Source organism: Triticum urartu, chromosome 5A, assembly GCF_056163025.1.
Source record: "Triticum urartu cultivar PI428250 chromosome 5A, HENAU_Tu73, whole genome shotgun sequence".
Lineage (NCBI taxonomy): Eukaryota > Viridiplantae > Streptophyta > Magnoliopsida > Poales > Poaceae > Triticum > Triticum urartu.
Window position 1 is genome coordinate 419074299 of NC_141877.1, and position 18179 is coordinate 419092477.

Below are 18179 nucleotides of genomic sequence, written 5' to 3' on the forward strand. Positions count from 1 at the left end.
TGCAATAAGTTGGTGTGAGGACTAATTAAGTTACAAAGGGAAGAACAACTTATTCGAAAGAATCAATGAAAGAGGGTGGAATCAAATGCTCACTGACGGGGACTGCCGGCCTCCAGCTCCAGGGCGGGGTGCTGTGGTACTTCTCCGCCTCCTCCTTGCCCTCCGCCGACGCCTCAAATGCGAGCCTCTCCTGAAGCATCTCTTCTCTTAACTTGAGGGCCCTGTCCACAACTTCTTGAGCTTCCTCTCTTTTACTCTGCTTCCTTACGCGTCTGTTTTGGAGGCGTAGGCGTTTGTTTTGGATGTGTGTCTCGCTCGCCCTCCGCTGTTCTTTCTTCCGTGCCTTTGCGGCATCATCGACGTTGCGAAGGTTGTAAAAATCGGTGGTCGATGCCTGTGCCTGAAATTGCCGTGGAGTTACTGCACTACGTACAGTACTTCTCTGTGCGCGGTGATCATTTGGGAGAGGGACATCGATGTCCTTCCCATGATAGGCAGAGGTAAAGAGAGGGGTTTTACCACTTCGGTGTGTTGGCCTTGGCCCGGAGCCGGAGGGGACGCGTGCTCGGGTTCGGCATCCATCGAGACTTGGGATTAGGGTTTGATCGTGATTGCCCGGAGATGCAGATTTGCGGAGAAGAAGGGCCACGAAACGAACCCGTGCCGGTGCCAAAGGCGGCAGGACAAGGGAACTGGTCTGCGGGCTGGCCCGGGTCCAACGACGTCGCTCGGCCCGGTCGATGTGTTCTGTTCCGCCTCGGCTAACCCCCAACCGCCGGCTAGGAGGACTAGGATGGCGTCGCCAACCCCACCGGCCGCGACGGACGCCACCGCCGGAGCCGGAGCCGGAGCGGAGATGCCACCCAAGGACGAAGACGCAGGTAGTACAAGTAGAACCGCCGCTTGGACGCCTGCCTGCCTCTGCCTGCCTGCTTGCCTCACGCACGCTTACCTTTTTTTCTCTCTGTTTGTCTCGTGACCTGCCTAGCAATTCGCCTTCGCCGCAGCCTGTTCGGCAGCGACGAGGAGTTGGAGCAGGAGCCGGAGTCGCCCTCGTCGTCCGGCGAGGACTCCGGTGCCAGCGACAGCTCCGAGGACGATTTCACGGAGGAGGGCTTGAGGGCGAGGGACGCGGTGCTGAGCGTGGCCAAGTCCGTCGTCGCCCTCGCCGCCTCCGTCGGTAACACCTTCGCGGCTTCACCAATTGGGCATTGTGCAATCTGCTGTGTGTTCGCCTCTCGCCTGAGCAATTAATCCGTTGCTGCCTTGCTGATCGGCAGATGGAGATCCCTCGTCCACCTTCGCCTGCACGGGCACCGTGGTCGCTCGCGAGGGCCTTGCGGCCTGGATCATGACCTCTGCAACTCTGATCAGGAAGCACGACAGCGGCACCGAGGTCCATGAACTTTCCAGTGTGAAGGTCGGCCCGATTACCTGAAACTGAGAGTTATCAATACCCGGCAAAAAAAAACTAAGAGTTATCAATATTATTTCACCGAGTTTCTTTATGTGCTGATTGGTATGTTGCAGATTGAGGTGCTCCTGCCTAACAAAAAGGTTGTCAAGGGGCAGTTGCTGATGTACGATTTGCACTATAATGTCGCCATCGTTTCCGTCGAGTGCGAAGCTGATCTCCTCGTGGCGGTGCTCGCCGACCTCCCGGGCTCCTACTTCCTGACACCTACTCCAGTCGTTTCGGTTGCCTGGAAATTTGAGTCTGGAAGTTTGCAGCTGAAACGTGGGGAGACATTCCGTGCAGTTAGCGAGTTAGATTGCAATGAACTTATGGTCTGCACTTGTCAAATGGAGCCTCAGAGGCAAAACAAGGATAACAGCATTCAGTATATTACGACGGTGAATTCTGCTTCTGCTTGCATTGCATTGATACAAATTAAACTCCATAAGCGCTCACATTCTTTGTATCGATCTTATTGAATAAGTACTTGTTAAAATTGGTACCATTTTCTTCAGATTTTCATTGGGGGTCTTCTGATTGATTTGGAAGGAAGAATTGTTGGTATGAATTTCATAGACGAGAATAAAACTCCCTTTTTGCCTGTCCAGCTTGTTGGGAGATGCCTGAAACATTTCAGAAAGTTTGGGTATGTTTTTCTTTTACTTTGCTCTTGAATTTCTAACAGGATGCATGTAATACATGGGTTGCTCACTCATTTCTGAAGACCAAAACTATAATATGATTACCTGTTGTACTGTAGAATACAATATAGCTGAATGTATCCCATTTTATGAAACCGTTATTTTATTTTATTTTGAAATCGAAGGTAATCCATTTTACAGTGATAGAATATAGAGAAAATGATTTTTTGTCATGAGCGCAGGCGAATCAAACAACCATTTCTAGGAATAAGGGGCCGGGGGCTTCACATGTTGGAATTAAAGGACTTGGAGAAAATATGCCACAAGTACCATAAGCCACCTTCTGGAATTCTGGTGGAGAAGGTACTTACCCAACCTCAAGTCTCCAACCCACACTCATCATGCACCTTTTCCAAAACTCCCTCCCTCTCTATTTACTACAATTAGTTTTGTTGGGACACGAAACAAGATAACAAGTATGAGATGACATTATTTAGTACATGATCTGAGGATTTTAGAATTATTTATCTCAGATGTTTGTGTTTTGCACTTTTGCTTTCTCTTACTCTGTCCAATGTTTGCTCTGTATTCAAAATTTCAAATGCATTTCCTAGATTCCTGAAGTATCATCTGCAAATTGTGGAGGCATTGAGGCTGGTGATATCATTAATAAACTTGATGGAGTTGTTTTGCACTCTCCAGCACAGGTATTCTAGAGACAGAAAATGTTCTTGCCACTGCAAATGTGTGAAATAGTATTTCTGCCAAACTAAAAGCGCACCTTCCATTTTTACCGCTGTCACGTTGAGTATCCATAACTTTTGGAGGGAGACCTAGGAAACATGTGAGGTAAATCTTTAGGGTGTTAGACAATTTAAATATGAAACGGAACCATGTTTGGAAGGGTTTTGCGAATTTTTTCCCTTCGATTTTTTGGACTGTTTTAAATTTGAGTTGTTACATAAATGGACGTGTCTTAAATTGGGCGTTGACATATAGTCCGGTCACAGTATATGTTATGTCATGCAGCCAAACTTCAGAGACATTTGTACTTGCAGTTGTGATCGAAAATTGTATAATGCTGCTATTTTCTTTCTGCTCTTTTGTGGCTTTTTGTCATGGATGGGAATGTGTCTTCTTATCTGAAATGAGAAGCTGCTCCATAAAAAAAAAGGTTGCCGGGTGGATATCTTTAAGTAGCTCACAAAAAAGACAAGTGAAAGCAATATGGCAATTTCATTTCACTTCCTCTACTGATACTTTTCAGTCTTTCTTGTTCTAATTCCTTCATCTTTACCTGGATTTCGGATTTCCATCCATCTGGCTCTCTTGGAAATCTTGACATGGTGTTTTAGTGCTTTTATATGGCAATCAGATTGTGTCCCCGTTTCGAGTTTCCTCGACTTAGTGGAGCTTATTCTTGCGTTTTTATGATATTACCAGCTTACAACAATGCTTCTAGACACAATGGAGGTTGCAGTGAATATGCAGCCAGTCGTCCTCCAGGTTAGTCTAGGACTCTACTTTACCCTGCTTTATGTGTTGTATAATTGTCTTACCATGTTAGTATACCTTTGGGTTGTTAAATAGGCGACTGTCTTGAGACCCAGGGATGGTACAACATTTGTTGCAAACCTAAAAGTAGTGGAATGCCCCCATGGTGAATGCCATATGTTGCTCAAAAACAGGTATGTTGTCTAATTTCTCAGGCAGTCTTAAACTCGAGCATGTCATGTTTTATGGGTGATTTATGTTGTGATTGGTTTCAATTGTAGATGGAGACTGCCACCGCCAAAAGAGTATTGGTGGGGGCCAAGTGAATGGCATGATTACTCCGACTAATTTTTAGCAGCCGACTCGGCAGCACATTGTTAGATAACTTTCCTTTTACGGATGGAGTATTACATCATTCTTAGCGAAAAGAGTATTACGCGGGCTTTGCCGTGGCGGGAACATGTGACGGTACATCAATGGCATGCGAGACTAAGGATAACCTTGACAATTTCCTGACACGGCATGGCAACACGAGAAATGCTACACTTATGCGTTGATTCCTACCGAAAGAAGTTATAGGCCGAGTTGTGAAACCTTGATTGGAAATTAGGAGGGAGTGGGACCCGCACTGAAAATCAGGGAGCAAAGAGATTGGTAGTCAGGAGTCTGTAGGTTTCTGTGGGATTCCGCAAGTGTAGAATTATTGATGGCAACGCTGATTCTCTGGCCTCTATGGTTGGTACAGACGTTCTGGAATGGGCCTAGGCAATGCTGGCCGCCTTGACACGGTGGTCTGGAAGGCTTTCCTTGGCGTCCTCCCATTGTTTCGCGGCTATACCGAGGTGCGGGTCGGGTCAGGGACGGGGAGAGCACCGCCTTCTGGGAGGATGTCAATACTAGTATCCTGGCCATCTGCTTCCCCGAGCTGTTCTCGCACTTGTGGCGCCCCCATGCTTCTGTTGCTGCTGTCGACGACGAGATCTCCGGCCACCTCCACCTCCACCTCATGTTCTCATCGGCTGTTGGGGCGGAGCTCTGTGCCTGATAGACGGTCTCAAATCTCAATCGTTTGGTGCTACTAGTAAGTATGCACGTGCAACGCACGTATCATAGAGTTATGAAATAGAGAGAAAATTGGATCGCGGGAAGGGGAGCGGTGGCATAAGTGTCGAGGGAGGAGGATTGATTATTGCGGCGGCCATGCCTATAGGTTCCATTGGTATTTCCAGGTTAATTTTAGTGACTCCTTTGATTATGTTGGACTATTGTAAAAAAGATTATTGGGAACTTTTTTTGTGTGTAAAATAGGTAATCAATAATTGGAAAGCATGTCCGTGCTGGATGGAAGAGGTAAAAGAAATTACCAAGGTAAGACCTGAAGCTTCCTTGAACTAAATGTTGGTTATGCAAACAGTCGAAGTTAGCATCTAGCGTGTCAGTTATGCACTTTGAAGAATGTAAATCTTTGAACTTGTCTATCAAGTCAAGGATACATGATCCAACTATCGACATACTTTATAAAATCTGTCAAAACACTATCTATAGTAAATATAGCGAAAGCAAGTACATGTAAGCATAATGTCTGAAAATGTTAAACTGTGTACAAGTCAATTTTACACTAAAAGTAGAAATATATTTTATGCATTGTAAATGACTCTGAAAATGTCAAACTGTGTACAAGTCAATTTTACACTAAAAGTAGAAATAGATTTTATGCATTGTAAATGACAGAATCTACCAACAAAGCTTAAAGGCATTGACTGGCAATATATATTTGTGAACCAAACATGACATAAACTGGTAATATAACCTCACGCCAAAGTTTGGAAATAAATATGATGGTACATGACATTAACATTAAAAGTAATGTTAAAAAATTTCAAGCCATCTGACAAAAATAGAATATCACATTAACCAACAGTCTACCCTGTTTTTCACTCTAATTCAAGGGAAATAAACATGTTTTTTACATGATAAGGAAGACAAATGACACATGCTCCTTTTCAGTGGCAAAATAATTTCACTCCTTAAGATAAGTGTTGGAAACATGCACATCTTATTTGACACCTGAACAAGCGATTGGATTGCTTCCAGTATTACAAGGACCAAAGGTCATGAAACATCAGTGTGAATCCCATATCACATCAATTTGGATTTTCCCTTTCATATCTGCATTGTGTAAAATTGGATCAGATTGTAATATTTATATGTAATTTAGCAAAAGTTCTACCAAGCCATTAACTATGGAATCCATATTTATTTTTTAGGTAAACATTGATATTATTTAGGAGTGAAAGACATATGCTAAGTATGGGGCTCTGCTCGTATCACAATACCACGTACGAACCAGCTGCACCGAGCTTAATTACTATTGTTTCGCTTGCTGCGAAGGGATTCCCATCTTAACTGGATGGAGATTACGTGTGTGGCGTACGAATTCGCTGGCCCGGATCAATCGGGTGGATCCACTACTTAGCGGGAGGTACGTCCAATCTCCCCACAGTGAGCATGCGATTAAATGGAGCTGCGATGGGATCAGGCTTTAATTATTTGCCTGGCGCTGATCAGGAATTTTGTTCCTTGAAAATGGATTTGATCCAGGATGAATTGATGGTCAATCTCTGAACCCCAGTTCCAGACAAGTTTGAGTAATTAACAGTACATGCGAAGGCATAGGAGACGTGCTCGTACCTGTCCTGGCCGCGTAGCGCTACAGGCCCACGTCACTATCGTTCCTCAGGAAGAGAAGACCGGGAGAGTCAAACTAAGAGTCGAGCCGTCGAAGACGACGAACACTCAAACTGGTGAACAAAAAGAAGGAAGTGACGGAAGTCAAGAACGAGCAAAATTAAGGTCAAGGTCTGATCGATCCTCTGATCCAAACAAACAGGGAAACGAGCACTTTGGTTTCCACGTTATTCTCTGCCTACATGCGAACATGGGCCAGACCTTCTTCTTTTTTCCTTCTATGTACGTAGTACACAAGGCTAAGTTTCAAAAAAAATATGATGATGTAGATCATGGTAATTATTGCTAATTGATATTTTTCCTTCTATGTATGCAGTATACAATGCCGAGTTTCAAAAAGAATATGATGGCGTAGATCATGGCAATTCTTGCTAATTGATATGATTAAAATAAGCCCAGGTTGGAGCGAGATCGTGGTAATTATTGTGTAATTATGATGGCGTAGATTATGATAACTATTGCTAATTGATTATGATAAATGATGTGATACAACATTGAGGCAATCTGGTCTATTGAGAGATGGTGAATGTATGACTGAGATGTAATGTTTCTGCCACAACCTAATTGTTTAATAGTAGTATAGATGTCCCATGTCATGGAAGCCCCGTGGTCTTCGCGGGACCCTGGCTCCTTTCCACACTGGTCATACATACTAGAATTTCGCCCCCACCATATCTGGAGAGCCTTCGCCCCAAGCAGGTCCAAGATCTTCCTCTTGCTCCGTCACCGACAACGTCTCCCCTGTGCATCCTTGTTGCATGATAGTCACATCATCGACTCCCTGGTGTGCGCGTTTTACAGTGACGATAAGGACACTGCACACCTGTTCTTTGGATGTGCCCGCGCTCTTGCCATCAGGCGTGTAATCCTCCCCAACGGTGCGGCAAGGTGCGCCTAGGTTGAAGCTCTCTGTGCAGCGGTCCTTTGGTTGCCGGGATGCCAACTTGCCCGCATCTACGCTCAACTGCCGTGATCGCCGCCCTCTTGGGCACCTGTTAAAGCCGGAACGACAGGGTTTTCGCCCCCTGGGTCTGTCGCCCGCAACATTGTACGGAAAAGTTATCATCAAAATAAATAAAAGAAGATGTATTTTAGTTATAGATACATCCTTTTTTGTTCATTTTAATGATAAGTATTTTCGAACAAAGGTCTACGGAAGACGTCAATCCCAAGTAAAATTCACATGTTTCTTTAGAGACTAGCTAAGCATTCGCTTTCCATTGAGGATGTGAGGGCTCACAGAAAAATGTCAACGACTAGCTCTTGTGCTTCATGGGGAGCTGCAGACTCCTCGAGACATTCATTGCTTGAATGCACCATGACAAGGTGTGCCTAGGCACTTTGTCGATGGTGAGTTGGGCGATATATCTGAACCAAGCGCCAAGAAGTGGCTCTTTTCGACAATAGAAACATTATCACATGACGCCTTTGTTAAATTATCAGTGACTTTATGGGTAATATGGTGGGCAAGTAGACAAGTGATACACGAGGAAACTTATCAGTCCTTCAGACATATGTGAATTTATTAAGAGATTCGTATCGGACCTCAAACTAACATCACAAAAAGGAGTCAGCACCTGCTGAGGCTAGAATCGCAGCAGCTAGACCGAGAGCTCCACCACAAGGGTGTGCAAAAATTCATGTTGATGCAAGTGTGGCCAAATCCAGGATGAGAGGTTCAGATCAGCGGTAGCAGTATGCCATGATGAATCGGGACTATATCTAGGAAGTTCTTCTGTGGTTGTTCTACGGATTATTGATGTCGCTACACTCAAAGCAATCACGTGCAGAGAAGCTTTGTCTCTGGCTAAGGATTTGATGATCCATAATTTTGTAGTTGCCTCGGACTCTAAACAGGTGGTGAATGATATTGAAAGAGGCACAAATGGTAGCTATGGGTGCATCATTAGCGAGGTTAAGCAAGGAGCAAGGTTTTACTGATGCAAATAGGTTAGCTAAGTTCTCTAATACACTAGATCAGGGGCGACATTTACGGTTGATCCATCCCCATGATCTTTTTTTAAACCATTTTATGTGGTTTATCATCAATAAAACTTAGCTTTACCCCTAAAAAAATCTATCCATGTAACAATAAAAACACCAACCATAACAATATTTACATGTTAATATAAAAAATACCTATAAAAGGCCACATAACATGATAGAAAAAACAAATTAACAGTTTTGCGTACATCACAACTATAAATAACACACAACAATATGCTCAATACTTAATGGCCAATATGAGATGAAAACATGTTAAATAACAAGTGTCACTGCCATATGTGTTCTCTTGGGTATCCATGGAGTAAGTTTTGACAAATGTTCCAACTTAAAATGGCAAGTGCGATGACATAATCTGGCAACTGATAGCAACAACTTCTTTTCACAAAAACATGTCAACATGGGTTCATGTTTCATAGCCCCCGGTAAGGCAAACACATAGGTAAAGTTGGATCGCTAATGAGATGATGGCTCTGTCTAGCACATCTAGATGTGCCCTAGTTATTGCACATCAAACTAGAAAGAAAAAGAAAAAAGACAGAAGAAAATGCTTGCACGAATATTAGAGTAAATCAATGACATAGGACTTAGATGTGCAATACTTAGAGCACATCTAGATGTGCTTTAGCCAAACTGATGATATTAATGGTTTGCAAGATAAATAATTTTTAAAATTCGGATTTAGCAATTATGTTACGATATCTACATGTGTAAGCTTCCTGCAAGCATGTGCTCTTCCTATATAGGCAAAATCCCATTGGACAGCAGCCACATACCATAGGAAGACAGCTGCTACTTGCTGCTTAGAATTTTCCAAAAATATTTCCCTGGAAGAAATAAATACCGGATTATTACTAGTATATCTTAAATAGAATTCAAGGTAGTTCCTTCAGTCTGCGAGTAAGTTTGCCAAATTTGTCCTTGCAAAAGAAAATGGTCTGCTCAAAGTAGTATCAATCCTGACTGAACACTAATCCTAATTACTACTCCAGCGGGATACAAATCAGCTCTAACCATAAGGGGCAAAATGAAGTTGATTCCCTGTTAGCCACGGTGCTTTTCGGTGAAAAGGGTTCCGTTCTCAACCCGCCGAATAAAATAAAGTCTCCCAAGCGGCCACCTGCGAGCAAACGATATATCAACACAAAAATACTAACGAACTAGACTGTTTCTTAGTTCATACACGACTAAATTACCTGTTGAATCCACCAGTAGGATTAAACCTGCTGACGTCGATTGTTCTGGTTGTGGCTTCAGATCTGCGACCTCTCACTGTTTTCACATCAAACTGGATGGGATATACAAATAGGACACAAGAAGCTACAATCAGCACGTCAGTGAGAATCATAGCAAACACTTTATGCACTAATATTTACACCAAACCTTGAGGCTTATCACTGTTTCCATCTGGTTTCCGCCTTTTGTTGGGTCCAATTTCTGTCTCTGCAGCATGTGCTGAGCGCACGTATCCAGCAGTATGCCCCCCAGCTGACAAGCAGAAAACATATATGTTGTCAAACAACATTGTGCAAATTAACAACAGTTCCTGGTGTTAACCAGATGGAACCTACTAATGATGCCACCAGTGATGCCATATCTGCTTTTCTAATGCTACTACATATCTTCGTATTTGTGTCCGGGGGACAGTCCCAGCATTACCCCAAACCCACACTTCACCAACAAGGAACCTACCCGCCTCCCCCCTTTCTTTCAGATGCATGCCATCATGGCCGATGTCCCTGCAGGACTGACACCCCCGCATATGGTCGAGATCCTGCAGCATGTGCTCCGCAGTCATGGAGGAAGGCAAACGGCCAAAGTACACCCCTTTAGACACCTTCCTACAAATAGGAGCCCAAGGGTAGAGAGGAAGGGGGTCACGCTTCTTTTGTAAACCCTAATTCTCCGAGAGCAATATGAGGTTTATTTGTCCATTACTAGATGGCCACGTGTGTGTCTCGGGTTTTGCTCCCTGAGTCTTGCACATCCTAGGGTCAGTGCTGCTGACCGGAGATGCCATAAGTTTACTGCCAAGACTTGTATCTATAACATTTTGGTATACTTGTTTTCAGGTTTTGGTAGGACTAGTCCTTGCCTCCTTGGACCTTGGACATGGCCTCTGAAGTGGCATTTGGGCTTTGGTTGCATGATGGGTTTGGAATTGGGATATCAGGTGGGATATGAAAGTGGGTTTCGGGGCGCAACAACTTAGTGATATTCTCACAACTGCATATACTGAGGTAGGAATTAAATTTTATGAGACCAAGACAAAATAAAAAAGGGCCGCGCTACGCGTCGGCCAGCGGATCTTTTAGGATCTTTCTAAAAGATCCGCCGCCTCGCCAACCGTAGATGTACAACCATCCAGCGTCCAATGTTGTTCTCATCATTGCAACAAGGCTAGTGTTGCAGAATACTTTGCAACAAATATTATGTTGCAGAAATCTTTTGCAACATAGGTAATGTTGCAGAAATTTTTTCTTCACTATTTTTGCAACATGGATGTTGTTGCGTGAAAAAAATTGCAACACAGACAAAGTTGCAGAAAATATTTGTAGTTTTTTTCGTCTTTATTTTTTGCAACATGGTTGTTGTTGCGGAAAGCAATTTTGCAACACACATAATGTTGCAGAAAGATAGACGCAAAAGACACCCATACACACGTCACACAGAGGAGGGGGCAGGTCGCACTGGAGCGATCTGCCGGCTGAAGGTAAGCATTTCCCAATAAAAAAAGGTGGGTTTCATATATCAGAAAAACATTAAAAAGATCAAATGTGATTCCAAGAACCTAGTTGCCTCACACTTTGCAAGCTGCTTCATTCTTAGCGACGAGTCCTAGATCAAAACTGAGTATCACAGGATACAGATCAAGCAGCGGGAACCTCCAGCAACTAGCACAAGTAGTGTTCCCATAACCCCAATTGGAGTAGCAGCCCGGCACCAAAAGGAGCTGAAGACTGAGTAGTGTAACCTCTAACATGAATCTAGAGCAGCAGCATCTGATGGGTGATAGACAATGGAACTTGGAATGCACCAGCTGTGTTCGATAACATGAGGGGTGGTCAAGACGATACCCCAGGAGGCAACAAAGGAGGAGGCTCAACTCAACCATATGCGATGACCGTGATTGGGTGCTGCTAGGGAGAGTGCGCAGCAATGTAAGGCGAGATCGGCTGGTGCTATCAAGCAACAAGGAAGATGCCGAGCACCTGGGTGACACATATGGCCAGAGCAGGTGACTAGTCCAAGGGTGCCGGCAACCAGTGACACGATGACACATGCCATGATGGGGATTGACCCATGGGCATCAAGGCAAGTAATTTAGTATACTGTCAAGGAAGAAGGGCCATCCACGGGTTGAGAAAGATGAAAGTTAATTCTCGATCTAGATCACATACCGACAATTCCCTCCTCTGGGATTACAGGAGTAGGAAAAATGGCATCTTTTCCAATCCCAACCTATATTTTTCATATCCTGTGAACCAAACAAGGGAGTGAAGTCGTTTTCCCATTCCCACATCCCATTTCCCATCAACCAAACGCCTTCTTCAGCAATTTCTTCATGCACATAATAATAACCTTAATGTTACAAGGATACAAACCTCTGCAGCGCTGGAGAAAGGTACATCATTAACATGAGTGATGATATCCCCGACCTTTATCTCAGAATGTTCAGCTGAAGGTACTTCAACCTGCAACACAACTCGTAAGATTAAGAAAAATATGGAACTCCCAATTTTGTGGATCAATGCAAGAATGAAGCGCAGCAGAAAAAATGCACACCTTCTCCACGATCACACCACGGACCTCAGGGAACCCATGATGTATCTTTTCAAGTGCAGTAAGCTGTTCATCTTCGTGAAGAGTTCTAACTCGCAGTCCATGCAATGGTCGTATGACCTTCCTGTGTCATGACATAGTTTATTTTAATAAACAACGCTATAAAGTGCAGCAATAATAGACCACACTTCTTACTAACTTGCCTACAATATATCAATGAAGGTGTAGCTTAATTAGAGTAATGAAAACGTGGGACAATGAAGTACTAGCGAAGAAAGAAGAGCTTCCAACATACCACACATTAAAATGAGAATATTGACATTGTTGAACCAAAGTTAGTATATAACAAGAGGGGTGTTTAAACTGTGCATTCATCTTTTCAGATAACTTGCCCAGATTGACCATTAGAGAGCACTGAAAACATAGAGCAGTATAGGAGGTCATACAGTTAGATATGGCTAAAAACATTTGTCATAAAGAAACAAAGTTCTATTGCTGCTTTATGCTCTGTCGGTAGCTCAATCTAACTATAGTTAACACACAACTGTTGGTAATGTTTGAACCATCGACAGAATCTCCACAAGGAAAATTACTAAGAAATACGAAACACTAAACTTCAAACTAGAAATCTAAAAATAGCCTAGTCACTTCAATATTACACATAACATATTTTGACAATCACTATTGTGACTCTAACTATGGGCTAGAAAATGCAAGCCTACTTGATACTTCCTTTTAACAAAACATAAGTAACAAAAGACATACTTGAAATCATTGAAGTGCTGCAAACACTTCAACACAATGAAACCTGGAAGGAAAGGGGTCTCTTTCTTGTCATAGAAGTTCATGCCGATGATATTTCCATCAAAATCCATCAGAGGACCCCCAACACCTCTCTGCAAGAAATGCAATTATCACTGTGGCAAACGTGGATGACCAATTATGAAGAAATTTCCTAACATGTAACATTCCGGCAGATTTATATCCGTGGCACAGCTGAAAAACTTCAACATGGACACTTAACTAATAAATATTGTCATTCAAAACAGAGTTGGTGATATAAGAAACTGTAACCAATTAAATTTTTGATAAGTTCTTCAGTGCAAATGCTCATACGTCTTGGATTAACAAACATTCCTTGCAGGCAAGCTGCGGTAGCAGGTAGGCTAACCATAGACAGTGGTAAACACAGACCACAGGCTGTCCTTTCAAAGATTTGTCTAAGAATCTCTGAACGAAGAATGTTGTTGGTGATTAATTCCGCCGATCCTGTACACGAAGGTATACATACAATTTAGGTGTCGAGTCAGGCAATGAGGGGACACTGTCGTAGACTTCGGAGACGATGGAGACAATTATATACCCAGGTTCAGGGCCCCATGTTGGATACTAGCCCTACATTCTGCCATGTGTAGTTGTGTACATTGATGCGAGGTTACGGATTACAAGAACTAGATTGGATCTACAAGCTAGGCATTGCGGTGTTGAGTTGCTTCTCTTGTGAGTTTAACCATCCCCCTATGTTGGGGTCTCCGAGGTCTTCTATATATGGGGAATATCTCCCATGATGGAGACGATGATGAGTCTTGGCAGTCAAGGCTTCCGACTTCTTCTCTGAGTGGTAGTCATGGAGAGTACCTCCTGAAGGAAAATATCTCCTTGAATTATGGGAAATATCTCCTTGATTGGTTTAGACCCCAGATACTTGCAGGGTACTTGCTTTGTCTACCCTGAGTCATTCCCTTATATGACAGGGTGCGGGCACACACAATACCCCAGGGTATTGTAGGGAGAAGCCGCTATCGTGTACTCCCTCCGTTCTAAATTACTTGTCTTGGATTTGTCTAGATACGGATGTATCTAGACTCATTTTAGTGCTAGATACATTCGTATCTAGACAAATCTAAGACAAGTAATTCGGAACGGAGGGAGTAGAATACAGTACATCTTATCATAGTTCTCCAAAACTCATCGGCAAACGTGGCAACTGACAATGACTCTCAGACTTGTTTCACAGAGGAATATTGCATTGCCATTGAATTCAGAAAGATAAAACCATAGATACTGGATTCGGTGGAATGGGCTTCGAACCCAGATCTAGATCAATTGATAGATCTAGACCAGTGTTCGAAATCGGTACAGATCGGTGGACATTCGCTCACGATACGTCAATCTCAAGTGAACCGCAAAAATGGAATCACTGCGGCAGCTATTACAGGCTAGACACCGCTGCAGCTTTCCTGAGTTGACAGGGCTATCCGAGTGACGACATCAGCGCATACATGGCTGCTGGTCTGTCGCAGCACCTCCCGTGCAGCGTCGATAGATGCCTGGATGAGGCTCCTCTCCTCCATCCACCAGAGCACAAGCACCATGGGACAGAGCAGGCAGGGAGGCATATGTGTATTAAGGAGATGGCGAGCTAGCAGAAGAACTGAGGAAAGTTATGTGCCTGCAGCGTCGGGGTAGGAGAAGGCTCAATTTGCGGTTGCTGGACTATGCTGTGCTTATTTTATTATCGGATGTGGGAAAATAGTCATAGAACTAGAGATAAGTGTTTTTTTAGGAAGGAATTAGAGATAAGTTGGCTAAACAAAGACCAAAATAGGGAAAAGCTGGATTACCATAATCCATTGCAACGCCGAATGCAGCCAAAGATGTGTGCCTGTGTACCACCAGGGATCACAAGGACTAGGAAGTCTGGATGTGAAGCCAGCAGATTAGGTTCCCATTCTCTAGTGGGCCTGGTGGCTGTTCTTTTGTTAGGTATGAATCAGATGTATAATAAAATATGTGGCCCACCTAGTGTGCTCATCTCCATAAAGAGAAAAATACGCTGCATACTAGAGTTAGCGAATCGGAATCATCGGGTTCACAAACCCCTTCTACAATTTGCAAATCGGAGATATGCATCCCCATCGAATCCGATGCGCTGGGCGTAGCTAATATGAATTGCGAAACAGGTAATTATATAGTGCTATAGGAATGATGCACCATTTTCTTTTGCAAGAAATTTCTGGAACTTCATACAAGAAATACTGGTACAAACTGCTCTCTCTAAATGTGGAAAGGCACCATAACTTGAAGCTGAACTATGGGACGATCACACTAATACCTATGGAGGCGCAAGCTAACAAAATTCTAATGAGCAGTTTCACTGTAGTATCAAAACAATTAAGTAAATTTCTTAAATTGCACCTTTTCTTCCAAACTATAAGGAGCCACTCTAATGAGCAGTTTCACTGTAGTACCAAAACAATTAAGTAAATTTCTTAAATTGCACCTTTTCTTCCAAACTATAAGGAGCCACTCTAATGAGCAGTTCCACAAAACAACAACCTTTTCCACACTTTCAGAGAACCAGGATTTTTAGAATTGTGGCAGTCATGGGCGAACCAGCCCCTAGCCCAAATTATGGAAATAGTATGGTCAGTGTTCACACATACTGTAGCGGGTGGAGCTGTAGCACAATAGATCCTAAACTCATCCAATCAAATAAAGAAATAAGGATTGCCTTTAGAAAGTTAACGATACAGACCTAAATAGTTAATAAAATATAGATAAGAGATGAGATTAGTTTACTTTCAATTAGAGATATTTCATTTAAGTTGGACATTAGTTTCTGAGCCATCAAGTCAAGAATTCCATATAAAAGGAACATGAAGTACTCATTTATAATCAAGCCATCATTAACAAAAAGACACTAACAAAACCTCCGAGCCTCTCAGGGTTGAGCCCTGACAGCCCTAAATGAGGGTGGGTGCTCTATCCCTGGTCTCCGGACCTTTACCCAGTTTAGCACATGACAGTGGCTGTTGTCTCCCATCCATGAACAACATAGTTCCAGAAAACTAGTACCCAATTTCTTTGTGTCACTGAGAGGTGGGCATACAACTGTCAGTTTTTAAAGAGTGGTTTTCCGAAATAATAAAATGGAACAGAGGTGGTTTTATGAAATGGTTTACCCAAATAATTAGTTGGTTATGATTAATAGGTTTGAAAACTTGGTATATAATCAGTTTTTCTGAACAAGTTCATATGGGATGTTGCCATAATTAATGCATGGGATACTATAATGTCCTTCCAATATCAGTTATGGATATGCAACGAAAACCTAAGATCAAGGTTGCTACAGTTCTACCGATGGTGCTCAAATAAGGAACCAAACACACCAAATCTGCATTATATGTTTTTAAGTAAACTATATAATTGTTGTGTCAGATATCAATTTGCATAATGACTTCAGTCGTTTGGATTACCTTTGAAATCCTGCAAGATGAAACAAGAAGCTCTTCACAATCAAACTGGCTTCTTTTTGGAACCAGTTTCCCCAAAGCAGCGTTCAAGCTCCAAGGCTTACAAAGACGGCCTACAGCTACAACATCTTTTGGATGGCGCTCATAAAAATTGAAAATTCTAGTGTCAGCACTGAATCTTTTCGTTGGCAGCTGCAAAGTTGAAGGGACTTCAACCACACATATGTTGTAAGAAAAATCAACATTTGAGACTGAGCCCTTGAGTACTTCTCCACTTGGTAAATGTACATCGATCTAGAAAAAATATCAGATAGCAAAGTAAGTTGATTGTTTAGATGATAATAATACGATAATGAAGAAAGCAAAAGAATGCAGCAACCTTAAGTTGATCAGCCTGCTTATCTTGGTGTGGCCATTTAACTAAACTTGCAGATGTTACCACATAACCAGTACCCATGAGATACTCGACAATAGTTCCGGAGCAAGAGAAAAGATGCTTGTTTCCTGCAGGGAACAGAAATAGAACTTGTTGTGGCATAGCAAAATTGATACTACTTAACATAAATAATAACATGCTGACATAAAAAGTTTCACCTGAATATGACTCAAGTCCGACAATAGACTTAGCCAGTTGTAATGTGAGTTCCTCAACTCTCCAACTTGTATGCTTGAGCTCAGATACTCTCCCAAACTCATCCATCGAATCATACGGAATCCATTCAAAATCTTAAAAATCAAAAAGCAACACCCTTCACTAAACACGGAGCACTAGAGGATAAACGAAACTTGTTCCTTGTTCATATATATATATAGGTATAAATACAATGACAAGAGAAGCAAATAACCTGGTAATGGTTTTTTGACCTTATCTGCAATAAGTTGGTATAGCGACAAAGTTATTACAAAGGGAAGAACAACTTGTATATACAGTATTTAAAAGAAGGAAGACAAGAATAACTGTAGGAGGGAAGAGGGTGAATTGCCCACCAACAGGGACTGCCCTCCTCCACCGAGGGGTGTAGTAGAACTCGTCCTCTCTGCCCTTTACCGACGCCTCGAAATCGAGCCTGTTTTGACGCAGTTCCTCTCTTAGCTTGAGGGCCCTCTCCACGGTTTCTTGAGCCTCCCTTCTTTTACGTTGCTTCTTTAAGCGTCTGTTTTGTATCCGTTCCTCTCTCATCCTCAGCTGTCGCTTCTTACTTGCCTTTGTGTCGTCATCAACGCCGCGAAGATTGTAGAAATCTCCTGCACATAGCTCATCGACGCCAGAGGTGGTTTCACTGGTTGATATCTGGGCACGAGAAATTAGAATCGTTAAGAAATTATACAACTCCTCTATGCGTGACAGTAATTATTTGGGCTAGAGAGAGAGAGAGAGAGAGAGATTACCACTTCCGTGAGTGGGGTCTGCGGGGATACATGTTCGCGGCCTACTGGGATGATCTCCTCCATGTGCCGGCTATGAGGGGCTGCATCCACCAGAGATATGCCAAAAAGTTGGTTTTTTTTTTGGGCGGGGGAGCTGGGGAGTGGGGATTAAGAGCGCATACCTGAAAAATCGATGTCGGGGTGGAGAGAGCAGGTACGCACCGAGGTAGAACGGGGGCGGCGATGGCGGCGCACAGCGGCGGATGCACAGAGTCGGCGGATTAGCAAAGAGATGCACTGGGTTGGATTCGGGGTTGGGCAGGTCGGAGCATGAGAGAGGAGAGGAGACGAGAGGGGAGGGGAAAGGTAGGGATCGCGGGAGGGTGGAGTCGGGCGGGGCCCTGCGGAGGAGAGGAGGTGGGTTTGGAT

The 18179-nt window shown here is 43.2% G+C and overlaps 2 protein-coding genes across 2 annotated transcripts; one reads left to right on the top strand and one right to left on the bottom strand.

The window, feature by feature from the left end:
* Positions 1 to 11: 11 nt before the first annotated feature.
* LOC125509366 (uncharacterized) lies at positions 12 to 9051 on the top strand. The gene is made up of 14 exons (XM_087526248.1): positions 12 to 500; positions 628 to 881; positions 989 to 1180; positions 1281 to 1420; positions 1531 to 1854; positions 1972 to 2102; positions 2340 to 2460; positions 2712 to 2804; positions 3541 to 3603; positions 3688 to 3785; positions 3873 to 4959; positions 5859 to 6073; positions 6193 to 6561; positions 6656 to 9051. Exons 1-11 carry the CDS (start codon positions 391 to 393, stop codon positions 3937 to 3939), a joined length of 1593 nt encoding a protein of 530 aa, XP_087382374.1. The 5' UTR covers positions 12 to 390; the 3' UTR covers positions 3940 to 4959; positions 5859 to 6073; positions 6193 to 6561; positions 6656 to 9051.
* A 133-nt stretch (positions 9052 to 9184) lies between these two features.
* On the bottom strand, positions 9185 to 18145 carry LOC125509369 (uncharacterized). The gene is made up of 13 exons (XM_048674336.2): positions 17933 to 18145; positions 17772 to 17851; positions 17370 to 17673; positions 17228 to 17251; positions 16977 to 17108; positions 16762 to 16886; positions 16386 to 16676; positions 12892 to 13022; positions 12130 to 12250; positions 11949 to 12038; positions 9727 to 9831; positions 9540 to 9631; positions 9185 to 9463 (listed from the first exon to the last, which is right to left on the bottom strand). Exons 2-13 carry the CDS (start codon positions 17832 to 17834, stop codon positions 9388 to 9390), a joined length of 1554 nt encoding a protein of 517 aa, XP_048530293.1. The 5' UTR covers positions 17835 to 17851; positions 17933 to 18145; the 3' UTR covers positions 9185 to 9387.
* Positions 18146 to 18179: the final 34 nt, after the last annotated feature.